Genomic DNA, 23,507 nt, shown 5'->3' on the forward strand with positions numbered 1-23,507 from the left:
TCTATCTTGCATGGTCTTAAATTCTTTCCTTTCCCACAGTTCTGACAAGTATGCTATTCTATGTTCACCTAACTTATTTATAATTTCACTTTTTAGATTTAAGTCATTTACCCATTTTGAATTTATCTTGCTATATAGGGTGTAAGACATTGATCTAAACTTAATTTTTCCCATACTGTTTTCCAATCTTCCCAGTAGTTTCTGCCAAATAGTGGATTCTTGTCCCAAAAGCTTGGATCTTTGGGTTTATTGAACACTGTCTTGCTGAGGTCATTTACCACTAATCTATTCCATTGATCCACCCTTCAGTCTCTTAACCAGTACCATATGGTTTTGATGACCACCACTTTATAGTACAGTTTAAGATCTGGTACTGCTAGGCTCCCATCCTTCACATTTTTTTTTCATTATTTCCCTTATCATAGGACTCTTCCATCAGATTTGCAGCAAAAATCTTTCATATGTTATCTCCCACATAAGAATATGAGTTTCTTGAGAGCAGGAATTGTCTTGCTTTTCTACTGGTATCTCTAGCACTTAGCATGGCACTCTGCACACAATAAGTGCTTAATAAATGCCTTATGAATTCATTCAAAGATCTCTTTTCTAACTGAATAAATTTATGTAAATAAGAGCTATTCCTCAATTGATAAATGGTCAAAGGATACAACTAGGTAATTTTCAGAGGAAGAAATCTAAGCTACCAACAGTCACATATAAAAAAATGTTCTAAATCAGTATTAGAGAAATGTACATTAAAACAACATTTGTTCTACCCCATACTCTTCAAATTAGCAAAGCTAGCAAAAATGGAAAATGACAAATGCCAAAGGGGCTGTTGGAAACAGGTACATTAATGCACTATTGATGGAACTGTGAACTCATCTAGTCATTCTGGAAAATAATTTGGAACTATACCCAAAAATATATTAAACTATTTCTATCCTCTAATCCACTGATATTATTAAATACACTAAAGAAAGCTAAGAAAAGAATTCACATGTACAAAAATATTCATAGTAGCTCTATTTGTGGTGATAAAGTATTAGAAACTAATTAGAAATATTAGAAAATGCACATCAATTTGAGAATAGCTGAACAAATTGTGATATGTTGAATATGATGAAATACTCTCATGTTATAAGAAATAATGAATGGGTTTCAAAAAAAACCTGAGAGCACCTATTTAAACTAATGCAGAATGAAATAAGCAGAAGTAGGAGGGTATTGTATACTATACCAACAATATTGTAAAGATAATCAACTTGGAAAGGCTTAAGAACTTTGATCATGACAATGACCAACCATGATTCCAGACTCATCAGAGGTGATGGAACAAACTGAGATATAATTTTTTTTTGCACATGTCCAATGTGAGATTTTTTTGCTTGACTACAAATTTATGTTACGAGTATTTGTTAGAGGTTTTTAAATATTTTTTACTTTCTCAATTTGGGGGCAGGGGTTAAAAGGGGAAAGAGGTAGGGAGGAAGATAAGGCAATTTTTAAAAAAATGTTTAAGAATGTAACAAATTTTCAGACATGAAATGTACTAAATGGTTTAGCTTGATTACATTTATTTGGTAAAACAGAGGAGGTGGTTCAAAGAAGGACAGTAAAAGAAGTAACCAAAAAAAGTACATCAATAAAACATTTTTAAAAGTATAAAGAAAGTCAAACAGCTAAGTAGACACAAGGTAAATTTTTTTTTACCATGGTAGTAAATTTAACACACATTTTTTTAAAAAGACTAACTCTAGCTTGATCACATGTTTCGATGGGGATATGATTGGGGATGCAGACTCTATAAACAATCACTGTAGTGCAAATACTAATAATATGGAAATAGGTCTTGATTAATGACACAAGTAAAACCCAGTGGAATTGCTCATTGGCTACAGGAGGGGGGTGGGAAAAGGGGAGGGGAAAGAACATGATTCATATAACTATGGAAAAATAATCTAAAATAAATAAATAAATAAATGAACAAAGAAATAAATGAACTTAAAAAAAAAAGACTAACTCTAACAGAAATTTCCAGTAATCTTATTTGCCTTCTTTATGTCCTAAAAATGTCCATATTTGTTTATGTTTAGCTTGTAATAAAAAAATATAAATTTTAAGAAATGAATAAAGATGGTAAGGAAGAAGAGGCAGTGATTATAAAATAATTTTTCCCCCTAGAAGTCTGGCAGTGAAGGAATAACATAGGATATAATCACAGGAGAAAAGCCTGAGGAGATAGCACCCATAATCAAGTGAAGATTTTTTTAAGGATTGGGTAGACCTAAACATATCTAAAGGCAAAAGATAAGAGAAAATAGATAAGGAAAGAATGAGAGTGAGAATAAGAAAAAAGATGTAATTCCAACACTGAAAATTATTTTCCATGTGGTAAATGTATAACCTGGGAGATCTGGCTAAATCACATAACAAAAGTTAGGATTTGTGCTTCAGTTTTCAAACCAGTGCTCTGTGTGTACTATACCCCAGAAAAAAAGAAAATCAGGAAAACGTCCTTAGCAATCTGATGTTCCAACTCCATTTCCATGTTTAAAGAAGGCTTCCACTAAACGAAAGACAAGTTTGACAATTTCAAGCATTCAAAGTTGGTTTTCTCAGTTTAAGAAATTAATTCCCCCTTCCTCTCCCCAGGTTTCACCTGTTGCTAATTTTAATCCCCTTCTCTCTCATGGCAAGCAGCAATACCGCCATACAGTACAGGGTCTCAGTGATGTCTAATATGGTCACTGGAGAGCTGGGCCTCTTGAAACAGGTTAACAGCCTCTGAATGTCACTCATGTTGCTGGAGAGAAGTATGATTGTTGCTATTAAGGCCCATACACTGATCCCCTGTGGAAAAAAGAACAAGGAAGGGAAAAGAGAACACGTGCTGTATTTAAAGGAAGCCGAGTTAGTCAGCCTATACCTTAAAGAAGTACTAGTACCTGTCAGCTATCAATTCATTCTACATATTCTAAATGTTAGACAAAATGGTCCTGTCTCAACCCAGTCACCAGTGTCAGCTCTGAAATGGCATTGCCTCTTCTTCTTAGAGCCTGACTTTGTTGATACAATGGATTGCTGCTTTCATGTTTTAAAGTCTCTACAGGATATTATTTCATTGGTTACTTTATTTCAGTGTGAGATCTTTGGGACTATCAGATAAAAGGTCCAATCTAATATAGTGGTATCAACAATTATTGAGTGGCTATTGCATGCCCACACAACAGGGACAGCTAGGTAGGGCAATGAATAAAATGCCAGCCTGGAAGACTCCTCTTCCCAAGTTCAAATCTGGCCTCAGACACTTACTAGCTATGTGGCCCTGAGGCAACTCACTTAACTTTATTTGCCTCAGTTTTCTCATCTATAAATGAACTGAAGAAGAAAATAACAAATCACTTTTTTATCTCTATCAAGAAAATCCCAAAACGGGGTTTGGACACAACTGAAAACAAAATATAATAGTGCCTTATAAAAATTAAAATCAATAATTTTGCTATATTAAACTGTAAATTCTTCAGTATGGAGGCAATATTCAAGAAATTCAAAGCTATTAACATACTATTGTATGCCAAGAACTAAGGTAGTCCCTGGAGGAGATAAAAGTTTATTTAGTCAGAATATCATGCACATACCTATAACTATTAGTTCATTTTTTTATTAAAGTTCTTCTTAAACTAAAGGCAGAATCATATCTGCATATAAAACAGCCAACTCATCAGAAAGCATATATTTTGTGTTAATGCTGCTAAACTGACTCCTTGTTAAAGAATGTAGTTCTTGAACTAATTAATATCATCAATAATTTCTTTAATTAATAATAGCAAAAGCTAATTATGTGACTGCTTTTTCCACTCTAAGGCTAGTTATGTGTTAGGGCTACATATACATTTCACAATTATATTTGAGAATAAATTTCTAATCCAAATGAGACAATCACAGGACCAGAACTTCATCTGCCAAACACCATGTGGTCTAGGCAAGTAACAATTTATAGAATCCTCATATCCCAGAATTAGTAAGTGTTTTAGAACTAGAAGGAAACTTTTTCTAGTTAATCTAAAGTTTATCTAGTCTAACCTTTTCATTTAACAGATGAAAAAGTGAAGGCCAGGAAAGATTAAGTGATTTATTCAGTTATCACACAGAAGATAGATTATCTGTAAAGTATCAACCAACTCCATTAACTCTGAGTACTAGAGATTGACAAGTTTTTCATTTGTAAAATAGACAGGAGAGGAAAATAGCAAATCTCTCCAGTACCTTTGTCAAGAAAACCCCAAATAAGGTCACAGAGTTAGATCCGTCTGAAATGACTGAACAACAAAAACTAGGGGATTGAAAGGTCTTTTCCCAATTCAAACTAGTCAAAAAATTTTTTTTCTTCTGATGTGCTTTATCTCTGGAAATTCTTTCACATTCTCTCTCAAATGTAGCCCTAAACGTCTTCAGTGGCAAGCAGCAAAATTGGAATTGGCCCTTCCAAACAACTGGAGCTTTCAAACAATTAAACTGCCCCATGGCATAATGAGCTCTCTACAACTACAAAATCAAGCATTTGAGCAGAGGTTAGATGAGTATCTGTCAGAGGTGTTACAGAAGAGATTCCAGCATACTAAGACACTATTAGAAGAGTCTATTAGACTTCCACTGCTTCACTGGGACCTGGAAAGAATCAACTGCTAGATTACAGTAGCAAAGAATTATGAAACTTGAGAAAGAACTACAATACAAAGTGTTCCAAGCAGAACTCTTTCCTCAATATATATAGTCTTCTCCTTCAGAGATAACAATGCCTTCTTTCCCCAAGTCCTCCTACATACCCCAGGTGCACTGTACAGATCAAGCATCTTATGAAGAAGGCACGCCTCTGCCTGAGGGAAGAGAGGATGATCCTTCAAACAGCACCTCGCTTCCTCAGGATGGACATGCTGCACATACTTAGTACTGACTGTGTATCTGTAGGACAATCACAAAACAGGGTTAACGTGGGAGGTGGTCATAAATGCCTGTGGAAAAAGCATAAGGCTGCTAGTAAATTTTCAATTAAATCTAAGTACTTTGCTTAGAAAAAGTCAAAGGGACAGAAATCTGTCCTGTCCTTACAAACCTCTCTCATACAAGGCATTTTGAAGTTATAACTTTTAATATTCTCAAAGACTTCTTTATTTTCTTAGTCCAAATCATTATAGTATTCCAGTCAGAGGGAAAAGGGAGACTCTCTTGGAAAGTCACTAACCTACTCCTATCTTTGAGCAAACAGAGATACTCTCTGAACTTTTGGCTTCATTTTAGAAATGGGTTAGAAAAAATAAGTATGGCCCCCAAGAGCTAGGAGCTAATAGACCACCTCACTACTCTGCAGAAGCTGGCAACTTGCATAAATTAATTTTACTGATTCTTTTCCTCTTCTCCCTTTCTTTAAAAAAAAAATGGGTGTAGCTGGGTAGCTCAGTGGATGGAGAGCCAGGCCTAGAGATGGGAGGTCCTAGATTCAAATCTGGCCTCAGATACATCCCAGCTGTGTGACTCTGGGCAAGTCACTTAACCCTCATTGCCTAGCCCTTACCATTCTTTTGCCTTGGAACCAATACACGGTATTGATTCCAAGGCAGAAGGTAAGGGTTTAAAAAATATTTTTTTTTAAATCTTTGTTCTGTAAAAATGGAGACTTGAACCCCAGACTTCAATCCCCAGAAGTCCTTGGTACTTCCCAGAATTCCCTATAATCTCACCTGAGTCCTCACCTGAGTGTAAGAACACAATTTGTATATAAATTGGCTGTAATGCCTACTTCAGCCTCTTCCTGTACTCAGAGATTGCAAGGATGTAGTGAGTAAACTAAGTGCAGGGGTTCTGAATTTTGCTAAATCAACATGGCACATGGTTTATTATTTTGTATCCTTGATTTCTAATAATCTTTAATAAACCTCATAAAAATATAATACTTTTTAGTAGAGAAACTAATTTAACTGTTACAGTTCTAGAGAATGGCTCTTTGGAAGTGAGGGGGAGAAATACTGGGATAAATTTTTGCAATGTAAGAACAAAATGTACCAATAAAATTTTATTTAAAAAAAAGAAATGGGTCAAACTTTAAAAGGAAATATTAAAAAGTTCTTTGACTATGATACTAATTAATAGCAAAGTTTCTTCAGTCAGGTAATTCTGGAAAAGTCTTCGGACTGAAGTATTCCTCTAATATACTTTGTAATATATATCTTAAAATATATAGCTTAAAAGGGAAGAGGACTGAAAGAGAGAATACACTTCTTCAGTTTGTAGGATTTTTTGTATTTTGTTGGTGTGACTTTGTGGATGAATAGACTTGTCTAAGATCCCATACTCACCGTATGAGATTCAACAAACACAGGTTCTCTTCCTTTGTTATGGCATAGTTCAAAAGGATACTTTCCACTTCACTGATAGCTCGTTCCTCATTCATCACATAACGATGGTACAGCTTCTTCCAAGGAATAAACTGTGGGATGGAGATTTTAAAGGTAACAAAAGAGCTCTGAGTTCAGCACATTGAAAAGAATAGATTACCTAGAGCTCAAGCCACAAATAGAGAGAATGACTTCTCCAGAAACCAAAAAGTCAGAAGTCTTGATTATAGCCCTCGTATTATTCCCACTAATTTCCTGTATAATCTTGGGTTTCTCATCTATAAAATGGAGAAATGAACTTAAGTCTCCTGGGGACTACCAACAAAGATAAAATGAATGACAAGAAAGTTTCTAAAAATAAAATATTGTGTGAGAAAAGCATTGTTTTTCTTCTTAAAAAATGTATTCATATTTTCGGTTCCAAATTCTCTCCCTCCCTCAATTTTCTCTCCTCTCATTGAGAAGATGAGAAATTATATCCATATGTGCAGTCATGCAAAACATATTTCTGCATTAGCATTTGTACCATTAACTTCATTCATGAAAATGTCTATCAAAAGCTAGAAAGTGTTAGTTATAAGCTACATTTTAAGAGGTACATGGCAAAACATGAGTATCCTCTGAAAAAGTCATCAGAGTCAAATGAAGAAATATCTCATCAGGCCATTCTTTCCTGATCAATTACATAATTAACACCAATTAAAAGTACTACCAGATTTAGGAGTCAAGGAAACATAATACTAAATAATTCTAATATTTTGAGCTAGAAATAACTAACAAAAAGTCAAAAGTTTAAGGATGGCAAAAGTTCTGTTCCTCAGAAGTCTTAAAGCCAAGCAATTTCCCCATAAATCCTTTGTGTTTTAAAACAATTCACTGTTCACTTTAGTCCATTTTGCACCCTATTCCTTAACTTTCAAATTTCTACATATATGAAGTTAGGTATAATTTTTGTTTTGGATCTAACCCCATGGCATACATGAAATATAAACTTCGCAAAATATCCTACAAGCCTTTCTCAGAGGTCAGACAAGAATAATCAAATTATTCCAACAGAATACAAAGTCACAAGATGGATATCTACCACCAATGTAAGAAAATTGCTACTAGGTTAGATTAATTTTCCTTGAGATCAGTATGCTGAATCACACAATAGTATCTGCAAATTTTTTTGTGGGGTAATATGGGATGACATCAATCTCAAAAAATGCCCCCTAAAGGTCTTATGACAAATAATGCTACCCACCTCCAGAGAAAGAACTGATAAGAGTCTGAATACAGATGGAAGTATACTACTTTTTACTTTCCTTTTTTTTGTGTTTTGGGGGGTTTTGGTTTTATTGTAGGTATTCTTTTACAACATGACCAACATGAAAATGTTTTACACAATCATACATTATAGCCCAAATCAAATTACTTACTATCTCAGGGAGGGGGGAGAGAAGGGAAGGAGGTATAATTTCAGAAAACATATGTTAAAAATTGCTATTACATGTAATTGGGGAAATAAAATATTTTTAAAAAATATTTCCCAAAGAGAGGGGAATAATACACAATAATAATACATAAATAATAAAAAGGAAAAGCATAAATCTAATATCAAGGTTGCTATCTGAAATACAACCAATGGAAAAAGGACTTGCTTTTTAAGGAAAAGTTTCTTTCATTTCAAATCTACAGCAAGCACTCTGCTTACCAGTGGGTCGCTGATAATCTCCCTCCAAAGGTGGCACACCAGGCTTAGGTTCCTATAGAGATCTTCCATAGGGATAAAACCAAAGATGTGTCTCAGGACTTCACTGGGAAGACTACAAATGTGGCACTGAGGCTCTTGACTGGGCAAGTTTCCAAGAAGGCCATAATAAGGGTCAGGTTCAGGGCCATTTTCTTCATCTTCCTGCTTATTCTGTTTGGGGTCCTTTGGGACCTGGAAGAAACAATTCACTTCCCATTTCACTTCCTCAAGATCTGTGGATGACACAGGTAATTGCTCCGTAAGGTTTTTCTTAGCAACACTACCACACTGGCTTCTTTCTGTAACTTCATTTCCTTCCTGGTCAAAGGAGAGACATCGCTTCCTGGAAGTTGCAACAGATCCCAAAGATTCTACTTTAGATTCCCCTTCATGTTCTTGAGGCAAAGCACAAGCAAAGGCCATTTCATCAGCAGCAGTATTATTTTCGTCAGTGGAGCCACTTTGGGCCATGTCATTGGTGCATGATCGTTGACTAACTGGGAAGAAATCAGTGATCCGTCTCTGAAACCTCAGTGCTGCATGGAGAAACCAAGGAAGAAAGAAATTAAATGAATGATGACTATCATCCTACTTCTAGAACACCTATAAGCATTTAGTGCATTTTAACTACACAAATTAACTCCTAGTTATCCAGGGAGTGGATTAAAGGAAAGATTAGAAATGATTGACTATGCTAAATAGTAAATCCATATGCCATTTACATTTAACTTCAAATGGACATATTTTGAGATGTAAACAGATCTAGACAGTTAGTTGGTCAGTCAAACAACAAGTATTTTTTAAGTCAGTCAATAAAGTGCTCTCCTATGTCCTGGGAATAAAAAGATAAAAATTAAACAGTCCTTAAGGAGGACTTACTAGACCTGAGATATAAGCAAGTGAGGAAACACTATGTGTTATTTGGTACTAAATACTGTATCATACTAAGGAACATTTAAATAAGGGCTGAATAACAAGATGCAAACTAAGCACTTGAGTGCTGAAGAGAAAAAAAAAATTAAATACATGGTCAGTCACATTCATAGATTAAAAGCTATATGCATTCACCTTATCCTAGGTCAAAATCTAAGTCCTTCCTGACTTATTCCTATTAAAAGGAATTCACATCTTAAAGGAGTCTCTATGAAGAAAAGATCTAGGCACTAGGATTCAGAGAAGCACTCTGGCTCTTTGTTAATCATGGGAAAAATTAAGATATAATGAAGAGGTGGAGGTTAAACCAAGATGGAGGAGTGATAGGAACCAGGGTGGGAGTTCCCCTCCACAAAACAACTCTAAACAAATTCAGAAAAACATGCAATAAACTGAATCCTGATGGGAAAATACAGAAAAAAAGGCCCCATGAATCTCATTTGTTCAGCAAACTCAGCACACAGAGAGACTTTATGGACACTGGGGAGCAGAGACAGATGCCAAACAGCAATTTTGACCTCCATTACTCAGTTCTAGATCACAGATTCAGGGCAGACTGAGGAGACCGGTGAAGGAGAATGGGATTCTCAGATAGGGAGGCCCTGAGCTAGGTTTGAAAGATGGCAGCAGTAGCAGCACCAGCACCATCAGTGTGACTCATACTCCAGGATCAGAGTAGAGGCTTGCATCTATCATTCAGCCCAGGAGAGCAGGAATTCCAGGCCAAAGGAGAGCCTATAATTAATTCTACCACACAGATCCAATTAAACTTCTAACTGGTTGATACAGAGTCCAGCAGCAATCTACTATTGTACAGACCTAAACCCAAGTCAAGAAACTGCAGAGCTCAGACTAAGAGGGGGGAAGAATAGGGGGGCACCAATCAATTCTAGAATAACACAATATTCAATACTCCAAAGAAAGCAGCAAGAGAACCAGCCCAGACTCTCCACACAGCAGTACTACAAAGTCCAGCCTTAACATCAAGTCTAAAGTTGGGAAGCAGGTAGAAGAATAAGCAAATAAAAAAAGAATTTTTCCATGAAGAGCTATTATGGTAGCAGGAAAGCTCAAGACACAAAATCAGAAGAGAATGACTCCAAAATATCTACAAACAAAGCCTCAGAGAAAAACATAGCTTGGGGCACAAAGTCAACTAGAATCTTGAAAGAAATGAAACATAAATTTTAAGAGTTTAAAATGTTTTTATAAATGAAATAAAAGTACTTAAGGAAAAATGGGGAAAGAAATGATAACTATGGAAGAAAGAACTGGACATAGAATTATCTTGCCCAAGCATCAAACTCCCTAAAAATCAGAATGGACCAAAGAGAAGTCAATGATGCCACTGAAGCAAAAAGTAGAATTTTTTTTTAAAAAGTTAAAAAAAACTGAAAATGCAGAAGTGTAAGGTTATCTCATACCAAAAACAAATGATCTAGAAAAGGGATTATGGTTTTTTAAATTAAGGAATCATTAGACTATATGAATGCCAAGAGCTAGAAGCTAGATATCCCTGTAAAACTGCCCAGATACTGGAATCACAGGACAGAAAAAAGAAAATGAAACTCCCCATGTCACCTCTTGAAAGAAATACCACAAGGAAAACTCTTGGGAATATCACAGTTAAAATCCAAAGTTTCCAAGTCAAATAAAAAAATACTGCAAGTAACCAGAAAGAATTCAAGTGCAGAAGAACAAGTCAGGATCCCACATGACCTAGCAGTCACCACTATAACGGAACTTCAGAACTTGGAACTGATCCAACCATTCTGAAAGACAATTTGGAACTACACTCAAAGGCCTATAAAATGATCTGCTAATGCCATTACTGGGTCTATATTGTGAATTTCAAAACTACTCCACCCTATTCAGACCATTGGATTTAGCTATTTTCTGATCAATAACAATAGAGATACTTGGAATAACAGAATCAGGTCTTGGAAACTACAATCTCCACCCTACTCAAGGTAACAAGATTAGGAAGGGCTGCAGCAAACTCAAGATTTAATTATTTGAGAATATGGCCTTCAACAGACATGTGCAAAAAGGACAGACCTCTGGGCAGTCCTGGGTCAAGCTAGAGCCACCATTGGCACAGGTGAGACACAGGAAGTGAGGTAAAAAACAGCCTCTGGAGTTCTCAGGACTTCCTGTGAGGAGGGCTAGAGTGAGTGGGAGACTGGTGCTTGGAGTTGGAAGAGCCCTGCGGACTGTTTTCCTTCAGATTGGTCACATGAGTGATAAGGATTGATCCCTTTCCCTGCCTTGGCTATCCAAGACCTTAAAGCCCGCTTTGGCTCAGCCTGAGCCAGAGTGGGTCTGGGTTAAACTTCTTTGCTTTTCTCCCTTCTTTTCTCTCTCCCTCTGTCTCTGTCTCTCTCTCTCCGTCTCTCTCTCTCTCTCTCCCCCTCCCTCTCTCTCTCTGTCTCTCTCTCTCTCTCCCTCCCACCCTCTAATACTTTCTTCCTCCTGTTTGTAATTAAAACACCATAAAAATTTGGCAGCTGACTTGCGTGTTTCATTTTGGAATTACATAAGTGAATTCCTTGGCAACCTTAAATTAATATATATCAGTCTTTTAAAGTGATTTCAATATCCCAAAGAGATAATTTAAAGGGGGAGGGGGAAGAACCTATGTATACAAAAATATTTATAGCGGCTCTTTTTGTGGTGGCAAAGAATTGGAAATTGAGGAGATGTCCATCAATTGGAGAATGGCTCTGAACAAATTGTGGTACATGTTGGTAATGGAATACTATTGTTCTATAAGAAATGATAAACAAGATGATTTCATAAAAGCTGCAAAGATCTGTGGGAACTAACACAGAGCAAAATAAGAAGAACTGGGAGAACACTGTACACAATAACATCAATAATGGATGATGATTATTTGTGAAAACTTGGCTACTCTCAGCAATGCAATGATCTGGGATGATCCGTAAAGACTTATGACTAGGAATGCTATCCACCTCCAGAGAAAGAACCATTGGAGTTGTCTTTCACATCAATATCTTTGGTCTTATACTGGGATTTTGGTCATGTGTGGGTTTGCTCTTACAACAATGATCAATATAGAAGTGTGTTTTGCATGACAATAGAAATTTAAGTAAATAAAATAAAATCCTAGTATAAGAACTCCACTCTCAGAAGGGTACTTTGGAGCACATCCCCTTTTTGTTGAATGGACTCAGGAGTCTAGGCTCCTCAATGCAGCACTGCCTTTCCATGAGTTTTATTGTATATTAGCGTGTATATCCAAGTTGTATGTCAGGTCCCCTTTTCTGACTCTCCTTCCCCATCTTCTCCACTGCTTGCAATAGAGTCTTAAACTGAACTGACTTCCACTGTTTTAATTTGTTATTCTTAACACTGCAGCTCATTAAAGGGATGCTTTCCCTAACATTTTGGGCCTGTAGGACTCTAACAGACATTAACCTACTGACAACCACAAACAGAATGGACAAGCATAGCATTGAGAGCCCAACTGTAGAAAGCAAGGTCAATAGGGAGCTCTCTCCTCTCTCTGAGACTCCCCAATCTCATTTGTACACAGCTGTTTCATGCTGCTCCTCCCATCATCCTGGAAGCTTCTCAGAGGCAGGGGCTGTCTTCTGTCTTTCTTTGGACCCCTGAAGCTTACTTGGCACAGTGCCTATACACTTACTAAATGCTTACTGACTCATTTCAATACCTAGCATTTAGACAGTACTTCAAAGTTTAAAAAGAGCTTATATACTGCCTTATTTGATTCTCACAATTCTATGAGATAGATGCTCTTAAGGAAACTGAGGCAAAAGTTAAATGACTTACTTGCCCAGTGTCAAACAGCTAATAAGTTTCTGAGGCAACACTTGAACTCAGGGCTTTCCTGACTCTAAATTCAGTGCTCTCTCTACTGCCCCACCTAACTGTCTCAACATTATATGTTATACTTGCTATTATAGATGATGAAATTTAGAATCAAATAAGGATTCGCCCAAGGTCACAAAGTATAGAAGAAGAGGCAAAATTCAAACCCAGTTATCTCTTCATTATACCACATGTTCAAGAATAGCAAAAAATTAAAGCAGGATAGTTGAGTACAGCTAGGTTATTATCGCCAGGATGAGGAATGACTCTTGAACAATAAAATAATATGATGAAATTATTATTTTAAGATTAAATGGCTTTAATATACAGAAAAGACTGAAAGGATGAGATAAAAAAAGGTTGCAGAGAACATAACCATGAGGTGTTATTATGGGCCTGAATTAAATTAAATTAGTTGCTGTGTGAATGAAAAAAAATGAATGGATCATACTTGATGATCTAGCAGACAAAGAAGAGGAAAGAATATGGTTATTGTAAACTTTTTATTAGTTGCTATTATAATGATAGGATTCCAATATGCTAGCACATCTGGGTCTGATTTGAAATGCCACTCTAGTTGTGCTCTTTGTGGTGACCAAAGATTGGAAAATGAGGGAATGCCCTTCATTTGGGGAATGGCTGAACAAATTGTGATATATGTTGGTGATGGAATACTATTGTGCTCAAAGGAATAATAAACTGGAGGAATTCCATGGAGACTGGAACAACCTCCAGGAAGTGATGCAGAGTGAAAGGAGCAGAACCAGGAAAACATTGTACACAGAGACTGATACACTGTGGTACAATCGAAGGTAATGGACTTCTCCATTAGTGTCAATGCAATGTCCCTGAACATTCTACAGGGATATAGGAAAAAAAACACTATCCACAAGCAGAGGACAAACGGTGGAAGTAAAAACACCAATGAAAAGAAACTGCTTGACTACAGGGTTTGAGGGGACATGTCTATGGAAATGGGTTTGAATCAAGGGGACATGTGATACCCAGTGGAATCGCGTGTCAGCTAGGGGAGGGGTGGGGGGGGAGGAAAAGAAAATGATCTTTGTGTCCAAGGAATAATGTTTGAAAATGACCAAATAAAATAATGTTTAAAAGGGGGTGGGGGGAAGAAATGCCACTCTAACACCTGGTACCAATTATTTGTTCCCAACCAAACCCATACTTTTGCCACCTGAACTCCAACTTTGAACGTTTCCTCCCTGACACATATCATGCTCCCCCCTCCTCATGCTGACAAACCTCTGTCCATTTATATTGCCATAAAGGATGTTCATATCCTTTATTTTGCCTGCTTACTACACTGAAGAATCCTAAAGCTCTTGTTTATATCAATTTCCCAAGTACCTATTTCATGTAAATTCCTAAACCTAAGTCTTTGCTGTGACCCAAGTGGTGAGGCCAAATACAACAAAAAGTATTCTAGGGTTTCATCCTGTTGTAAGGGATTTTAGCAGGAGTAAGCTGAAAGTTTAGTTTAGAATAGATATAAAAGGTTGTTAGGGTTTTAGTCTCTGATTTGGGTGTAAGTTAGATATTCCCTTCTCCATTTAGTTAAATAAATCTGTTCTTTTGTTATATATATTTAGTTTGAATCCTTATTTAACCCACCTATTTCAATCCTGAAAGAATAATGAAACTGATGTATGCTCTCCTATGGCATTAAAATTAAATGAGATTTCTCTTACAACCTCTTAGTTTTTAAAAAATAAAAACATACCTCTGTTTCCTCTCTTTATTTTAGGAGTGAGTCTCCTGTTCAGATCTCTATTTGTCCACCTTCGGCTTAAGGGCTGGGTCAGAGAAAATGAGCCCTCCCTGCTTTGGGCTAAGTGTTGGCAGTCAAAGGCTGTGAGTTGTATCCGTTTAAATGGTCTCACTGAGAGCAATGATAAAAAAAGAATTGGTAAATTTATTAGTTATCACTAACTAGCAAACTAGCCAGGAAAAACAATCAAATCTCAGTTATCCAGTAGCTATTTGTCTGGTTTATCCCTTTTCCTTTTTTTTCCCAGGTACCCATCTTTTGACCAGTTTGTTCCTAAGCATCACTTCCTTAGCACTTCAAGAAAGAGCTCAGAGGGAAGCTGGGTGGCTCATTCATGGATTGAAAGGTCCTAGGTTCAAACCTGGCCTCAGACACTTCCTAGCTATGTGATCCTGGGCAAGTCACTTAACCCCCATTACCTAGCCCTTACTGCTTGGAACCAATACTTGGTGTTGATTCTAAGACAGAAAGTTAGGGTTACAAAGAGATAATAAGGAAAAAGACATGTTCAAGAATATTCATAGCTGCGCTCTTTGTGATGGCCAAAAATTGGAAAATGAGGGGATGCCTTTCAAGTGGGGAATGGCTGAACAAATTGTGGTATATGTTGGTGATGGAATACTATTGTGCTGAAAGGAATAATAATGAAGTGGAGAAATTCCATGGAGACTGGAACAACCTCCAGGAAGTGATGCAGAGTGAGAGGAGCAGAACCAGGAGAACATTGTACACAGAGACTGATACACTGTGGTACAATCGAAGGTAATGGACTTCTCCATTCGTGGCAATGCAGTGATCCTGAACAACCCAGAAGGATCATGAGAAAGAACACTATCCACATTCAGAGGAAAAACTGTGGGAGTAGAAATAACGAAGAAAAACAACTGCTTGACTACATAGATCAAGAGGATATGATTGGGGATGTAGACTCTAAATGATCATCCTAGTGCAAACATCAACAGCATGGAAATAGTGTCACATGTAAAACCCAGTGGAATTGCACATCAGCTATGGGAAGGGTGGTGGGAGGGGAGGGAGGAAAAGAATATGATTCTTGTAACTAAGGAATGTTTGAAATTGACAAAATAAAATTTAAATTAAAAAAAAAAGAAAGTTAGGGTTAAAAAAGAGAGAGAGTGAGCGAGCTCAGAGACGGCAAAATGAAGACAGCTGACTTTGTCACAATGTTATATTACTGGCAAATAATGTCTTGTTCCTATACCTAAAATGTCTTCTATTTTTTCCCTGGTTAAAATCCTGTCTTCTTAAAACACAAAGGAGTTAAACTAGATAACCTTTGCCCTTACAGCTCTAGATCTCTGATCAAATGATTCTATAAACACCACTCCTGACCCAAAGAGATTAAGTGACTTTTCCAAGGTCATACAGTTACTGATATAGGTATACTTTAAATCTAGGTTCTCTGATTCCAAATCCAGTGTTCTTTCTACTGTATTACACTGACTTTGTTATCTACAAATTTGGTTAAAACAAATGTAAATTTATTAAAGCAGAAATATGAGATTTATCAAATGAATAACCAGATTATGTTCAAGATTCCTTTTAGCTCTAAAATTTTAATTCTCTGCTTTTAAGAATCCAAAGAAAAAAGGAACACAACTTCTAACAGATTACTACAGTTGCCAAAAAATAATAAATACTATACAATACTAATTCATTCACATTAAGAAATATACATATCTTGATCTAGGCATACAGATAATAAGCTAAATGCAGAACTAAAGGGGAGAAAAGTAGCCTAGAATGTAATAGGGAAACTATACAAAACTTTCTCTGTAACACATAAGAAAAATCTTTTTGACAATAAAAAAGCTTGAAATTATGAAATATCATGATATCAAAAAAAAAAAGGTCAAAACTTAGTTATGGGGGCAGATGGGTAGCTCAGTGGATTGAGAGCTAGGCCTAGAGACAGGAGGTCCTAGGTTCAAATCTGGCCTCAGACACTTCCCAGCTGTGTGGCCCTAGGCAAGTCACTTAACCCCCACTGCCTAGCCCTTATCACTCTTCTGCCTTGAAGCCAATACACAGTATTGACTCCAAGACAGAAGGTAAGGGTTTAAAAGAAAAAAAACTTGGTTATGTCAGGGGTCGTGCTAGTAGGTGAGCATATAAATTCAAATAATAAAGTGAATCCAGAGTATACCTGCAAAGACAAACTCGGGATCATTACAAAACACTTTTCACAAAAATAAACTCAGAACTAAACAACTTGAAAGACATCAATTGCTCACAAATAGGCCAATTCAACATAATAAGAATGACAATCCTACCAAAATTAATTTGCCTACTCAGTGCCATACCAATCAAAGTAATCCAAATAATATTTCATGGGGATGGGGAAAATAATAAAATTCATCTGGAAGAACAAAAGGTCAAGAATATCAGGGGAATTAATGAAAAAACAAATGAAGAAAGGTAGCTTAGCTATACCAGATCTTAAACTGTATTATCAAGTAGAAACCATTAAAACAATGTTGTACTAGCTAAGAAACAAGAGTAGTGGATCAATGGAATAGATTAGACTCAACATATAGTAGTAACTGATCACATTAACTTAGTGTTTAACAAGCCCAAAGATCCAAGCTTTTGAAAGAAAAACTCATTATTTGACAAACTGTTGGGAAAACTAAAAAATAATATGACAGCAACTAGGCACACACCAAAGTTAACATATACTAACACAAAGTCAAATGGATACATGATTTAGAAATAATGGGTAATACCATAAACAAATTAGGAGAACATGGAATAGTTTGAAATTTTTATACTAATTTTCTCTGGAAAAAAGCCTCATTCTCAAATATAAATTTAGAAAACAGAGTCAAATTTATAGGAATAAAAAGCATTCCCCAATTGCCAAATAATCAAAGGATATGAACAGGCAATTCTCAGATGAAGAAATTAAAACTATCTTTAGTCATATGAAAAATTGCTCCCAATCACTATTAATTAGAGAAATGCAAATTAAAACCACTCTCAGGTACCACTTCATGCCTATCAAACTGGCTAATATGACAAAAAAAAGAAAATGATAAATATTAAAGAGGATATGGGAAAATTGGGATACTAATACACTATTGGTGGAGTTATAAACTAATCCAACTACTTTGGAGATCAATTTGGAACCATTACTACTAAAAAACTGTTATCCTTTGACCCAGCAATACCACTACTAAGTCTGTATCCCAAAGAGATCCAAGATAGAGAAAAGAACTTAACTTGTACAAAAATTTCTATTTTTGTAGTGGCAAAAAACTGGAAACTGAAAAATGCACACCAACTAGGGAATGGCTGAACAAGTAGTGATATAGGATTGTAACGTGTAGCCCCCAGTTGTGAGAGCAGGCCCCAATAAAATCAGGGCCATCAGCTAGAAATCACAAAGCATGTAGTCTACTCCCCAGCATGAGAAAAGCAAACTTTCCCTCTCCCCAAATACTAGATGTCCAGCCAAGAAAATAATAATATAAAAGTTCTGTAAGAAGAACATACAGCATTGGATCATACATTGATATGCTGACGTGTGATTTATTATCCTACCCATCTTGTAAATCATTGCCAATCATTATTCCTGCAAAAACCTTACCTAATACTTTAGCCTACATCATTTCCCCTATAAACTGTACACTCCAAATCAATAATTTGTTACTGCCCAGCAAGTTAACATCTGCAAGTCTGATCTGTAAGTCGGAGCATGGGGGGGGGGGGGGGGGGGAAATAAGGTGGGGGGGAATGTTGTTCCTCCTGTAATCCCCAAAACCATTTCTCTCACCCTGGTTCAAGGACCCACAAGCTGTTTGTAGACCTGGCCTCAACAGTAATGGAATACTATAGTGCCATTAAAAAATGACAAGTAGGATGAGTTCAGAAAAATCTGGAAATATAGCAAAATTAGGCCACTAATACATTGTTGGTGGAGTTGTGAACTGAATGAACCAATATGAAGGGCAGTTTGGAACTATGCCCAAAGGGCTATAAAACTGCATACTCTTTGATCCAGTAATACCACTACTAGGTCTATATTGCAAAGAGATTTTTTAAAAAGGGGGGGGGGGGATGGAGGAGGAAAGATCTACTTGTAAAAAAATATTTGTAGCAGCTCTTTTTCTGGTGGCAAAGATTGGAAATTGAGGGAATATCCATCATAAGGAATGATGAACAGAATAATTTCAGAAAGAACTGGAAAGACTTGCATGAAGTACTGCAGAATGAAATGAACAGAACTAGGAAAATACTGTGAAATGATCAACTGTGAAAGACTTGGCTACTCTCAAAAATACAATGATCTGGGAGAATTCTGAAGGATGAAAATGCAATAAAATTTTTTATCATGGAAATACATTTTCAAATTTAGTAAACTATTCTAAAAAATAGTGGTTCCAAGAACAAATCATAGAATCAATAATTTCATTAAAGAGAATGACAATAAGAAGACAATATACCAACATTTATGGGTTGCAGCCAAAGCAGTATGTAAAGGGAAATTTATATTTCTAATTGCATATATAAATAAAATAATAAAAAGAATAGAGCTATTAATGGGACATGAAATGAAAAAACTAGAAAAAGAACAAATGAAAACTTCTCAAATAAGCACAAAATTGGATCCTAAAAAAATCAAAGACAAATTAATAAAATTAAAAGTAAGAAAACCACTAAACTAGTAAACAAGACACAAGAAGTTGATTTTTTCAGGGTGAAGGGGGAATAAAATAGATAAACCATCAGTTCATTTGATTAAAAAAGAAAGAAAAAACCTAAATCACCAGTACCAAAAATGAAGAGTGAATTTACAACCAAAGAAAAAACTAAAGTTATCATTAGGTGTTATTTCGCCCAATTATATGCCAATAAATTTAACAATCTAAGGGAAATGGATGATTATTTGTGAAAATAAAAATTGCCCATATTGATAGAATAAGAACTAGAATACTTACATAATCATATCTTAGAAAAATAAATCAGACAAACCTTCAGTTTGCTTCAGTGAGCTCCCTAAGAAAAAAATCACCAGGACCAAATGGATTCACTAGTGAATTCCACTAAACATTTAAAGATCAACTAATTCCAATCCTATATGAACTATTTGGAAAAATAAGCAATGAAGGTGTTTTACTAAATTCTTTTTATGACACAAATATGGTGGTAAAACCTAAACCAGGAAGAGCAAAAACAGAGAAATAAAACTATAAAATGATTTAACTAATGAATATTGATGCAAAAGTCCTAAATAAAAACTAAGAGATTACAGCAATTTATGACAAAGATCATACATAATGACCAAGTAGAGTTTATACCAGGATTGAAGGGCTACTTCAATATTAGTAAGACTATTAGCATAACTGACTATATCAATAACAAAACCAAAAGAAATCATAGAATTATCTCCATAGATGCAGAAAAACTTTTTGACAAAAACAGTATTAAAAACATTAAAAAGCATAAGAATCAATGGAGCTTTCCTTAAAATGACAAGTAGTCATCTTTCTAAAACCATCAGTAACCATTACCTGTAACAAAGATAAGCTAGAAATCTTCCCAATAAACCAGGGAATGAAGCAAGAATGCCTATTGTTACCATCATTATTCAATATTGTATTAGAAATGCTAGCTACAGCAATAAGAAAAGGAAATGGAAGGAATTAAAATAGACAATAAGGAAACAAAATTAAAACTCTTTGCAGATGATATGATGGTATACTTAGAGAATCCTAAAGAACCATAAAAAACAAGTTGAAATAATAAAAAATTTCAAAGTTGCTGGATATAAAATAAATCTACATAAATAAATCATCAGAATTTCTATGTATTACCAACAAAGTCCAGCAATAAAAGATAGAAAGAGAAATTCCATTAAAATAACTGTAGACAATAGAAAATGCTTAGGAGTCTACCTGTCAAAACAAACCCAAGAACTATATGAACACAATTAAAAAACATTTTCCCACACAAATAAAGTCAGATAACAAAAATGACAATTCTATCTAAATTAATTTGTGCAATTCTATACCAAACTACCAAAAATCCCTTTATAGAGCTAGAAAAAAATAACAATTCATCTTGAAGAGCAAAAATGTGAACAGAAGGTGGCCTTAGGCATACCTCGTCTTAAATTGTGTAACAATGTGGTAATCATCAAAACAATCTGGTACTGACTAAAAAATAAAGTGGTAAATAAGTGGAATAGATTTGATACACAATACACAGTAGTAAATGACTATAGTAATCTAGTTTTTGATAAACACAAAGACCTAAACTTCTCAGACAAGAACTCACTATTTTACAAAAATAGCTTGAAAAATTGGAAAGCAGTTTGGCAGAAATTAGGTATAAAGCAATGTATCATACCATATACTAAAATAAGGTCAAATTGAGTATCTGATTTAGATATAAACGTGCTGCCACAAACAAATTAGGGGAACACAGAATAGTGTGCCTGTCAAATCTATGGATAAGGAAGAATTTATGACTGAATAAGAGATAAAAGGACATCACAGGATGCAAATAGAATAATTTTTGATCACATGAAATTAAAAAGGGGTTCCACAAACAAAACAAATGTAGTAAAAAAAAAAAGCAGGACATGGGGGGAGGGGTTACAGCAGGTATCTGATAAAGACCTCATTTCTCAAATATACAAAGAATAGTCAAACTTTAGGAATCGAAGTCATTCCCCAATGTTCAAAAAGGACATGAACAGGAAGGCAATTTTCAGATGAAGAAAGCAAAGCTAACTATAGTCATATGAAAAAATTATCAAGTATATAAATCACAATAGCTCTGATGACCACCTCACACCTATCAGATTGGCTAATATGTCAAAAGGAAAATGACACATTGGAAGAGATATAGGAAAATTGGGACAGTAACGCACTGTTGGTGGTATTGTAACTGATCCAACCATTTGGGAGAGCAATTTGGAATATGCAAAAAGGGCTATAAAACTTTGTATATCCTTTGACCTATTAATACCACTACTAGGCCTATATCCCAGAGATCAAAGTAACTGAAATGGAACTATGTGTACAAAAAATATTTACAGCAGTTCTTTTTGTGCTGGCAAAGAATTAGAAATCAAGGGCAGGTTCATCAACTGAAGAATGCCTGAAAAAGTTGTGGTTTGAGATTGTGATGGGATACTATTGCGTTGAAATGAAGAGTCAAGATGCTTTCAGAAAACCTGGAAAGATTTATATGAACTGATGCAATGTGAACAGAACCAGGTGAACATTGTACACAGTAATAGCAATACTGAATGTGATCAACTGTGAATGGCTTAACTACTGTTAATAACTAATTATAATTAACAACTGTCAGAAATACAATGATCCAAGAAAATTTCAAAGGATTTATGGTGAAAAATGCTATCCACCTCCAGTGAAAGAATCGATGGAATCTGAATACAGATCAAAGCATTCTTCTTTTACTTTATTTTTCTTATTGTGATAGTTTTTTGGTATTTTCTTTTACAATATAGCCAATATGTAGGTATGTTTGGAATGCCTGAACATGTATAATCTATATCAAATTGCTTAACTTCTCAAAGAAGGGACAAGGGAATGAGGGAGGGAATTTGGAACTCAAAATTTAAAAAAACAAATGTTAAAAATTGTTTTTGAGAAACTTGAGAAAATATTTTGAAAATACATCTTTAATAGAATGTTCATAATTCCTGATGAAAAGACCTTAACCCCCATTCTCTCCTATATATACACCCAGTGGACAATTTACTGCTCTCTGACCATACCCTATGCATTCCTATCTTAGATCATCTTGTTCCCTTGAAGTGTATGTCTTCCTCCTCACTCCCCTGCCCCAAAAAACCTCCACTCTGTCTTTCCAATTAATAGGCCATCTTTCAAGGGCCAACTCAAACTTGACTTCCACAATGAAACCTTGCAAAAAGCAATTTCTCAGGGACAGGTAAGTAGCTCTGTGGATTGATAGCCAGGCCTAGAAAGTTCCTGGGTTCAAATCTGATCTCAGACACTTCCTAGCTCTGTGACTCTGGTCAAATCATTTAACCCCTATTGCCTAGCCCTTACTACTCTTCTGCCTTAGAATGAATAAGACAGAACGTAAAGATTTAAAAAACAACAAAAAAAGCAATTTCTCTTTCTTCTAAATTTCCAAAGCACTCTGTACCTTTCACTGAATTTTCAAATTCTTCCTTTCATTAGTTATTTGAATACATCTTGTCTTTTTTTTTTACTAGATTATAAACTGTTTGAAGGTATAATTTATATAAAGTAAAATTATAAAAGGTTAAAATTGGAATGGACTTTTAAGAAATAAATTTTAAACTCTTTTAAATCTTCTTTTATTTATAGATAAGGAAAATATGTTCCAAAGCAATAGTAATATAACAATGTCACCTGGCCAGTTAGTGGCAGATCCAAGTCCAGAACCCAGATTTTCATGCCTCTTAATTCACAGTTTCACCATATTCTGTTTTATTAGTAGTAAGTGAACCTGACTCAAGCCAAGAAGTACACAATGTTCCATCTCTGATACACTGGTCACATAGCCTTAGGTAAGTCATTTAACCCATCAGGGCAATTGTCCAAGACTCTTAAGCTGCAGAGAATGTTCTGGTAAAAGAAGTTCAATAAAATCACAAGTCCAATCTTAACTCCCTATCTCAAAGTTACTGATACCAACAATACAAATTCATATTTATGTTAGACTTTTAAAATTTTATTCATCTTTGCATGTCTCCTAGTGCCAAGAAGTGACTTACTCATCACAATATTTATTAAATTGCATGAATTAACACATTTGC

General features: G+C 35.4%; 1 protein-coding gene across 2 annotated transcripts in view; it reads right to left on the reverse strand.

Annotated features, from left to right (window-relative positions):
* The window catches only part of FBH1 (F-box DNA helicase 1), an 81,825-nt gene that overhangs the window by 54,371 nt on the left and 3,947 nt on the right, over window positions 1-23,507 (reverse strand). The window contains exons 2-6 of one of the 2 annotated variants that reach the window (XM_056799028.1): window positions 14,654-14,812; window positions 8,092-8,666; window positions 6,357-6,487; window positions 4,830-4,965; window positions 2,663-2,853 (exon numbers count right to left, since the gene is read on the reverse strand). In XM_056799028.1, coding sequence (XP_056655006.1) covers window positions 2,663-2,853; window positions 4,830-4,965; window positions 6,357-6,487; window positions 8,092-8,666; window positions 14,654-14,812 — 1,192 coding nt within the window. The remainder of the gene's footprint in view (window positions 1-2,662; window positions 2,854-4,829; window positions 4,966-6,356; window positions 6,488-8,091; window positions 8,667-14,653; window positions 14,813-23,507) is intronic. The other variant, XM_056799029.1, reaches the window with a different exon arrangement.

Source organism: Monodelphis domestica, chromosome 5 (assembly GCF_027887165.1).
Source record: "Monodelphis domestica isolate mMonDom1 chromosome 5, mMonDom1.pri, whole genome shotgun sequence".
Classification (NCBI taxonomy): Eukaryota; Metazoa; Chordata; class Mammalia; order Didelphimorphia; family Didelphidae; genus Monodelphis; species Monodelphis domestica.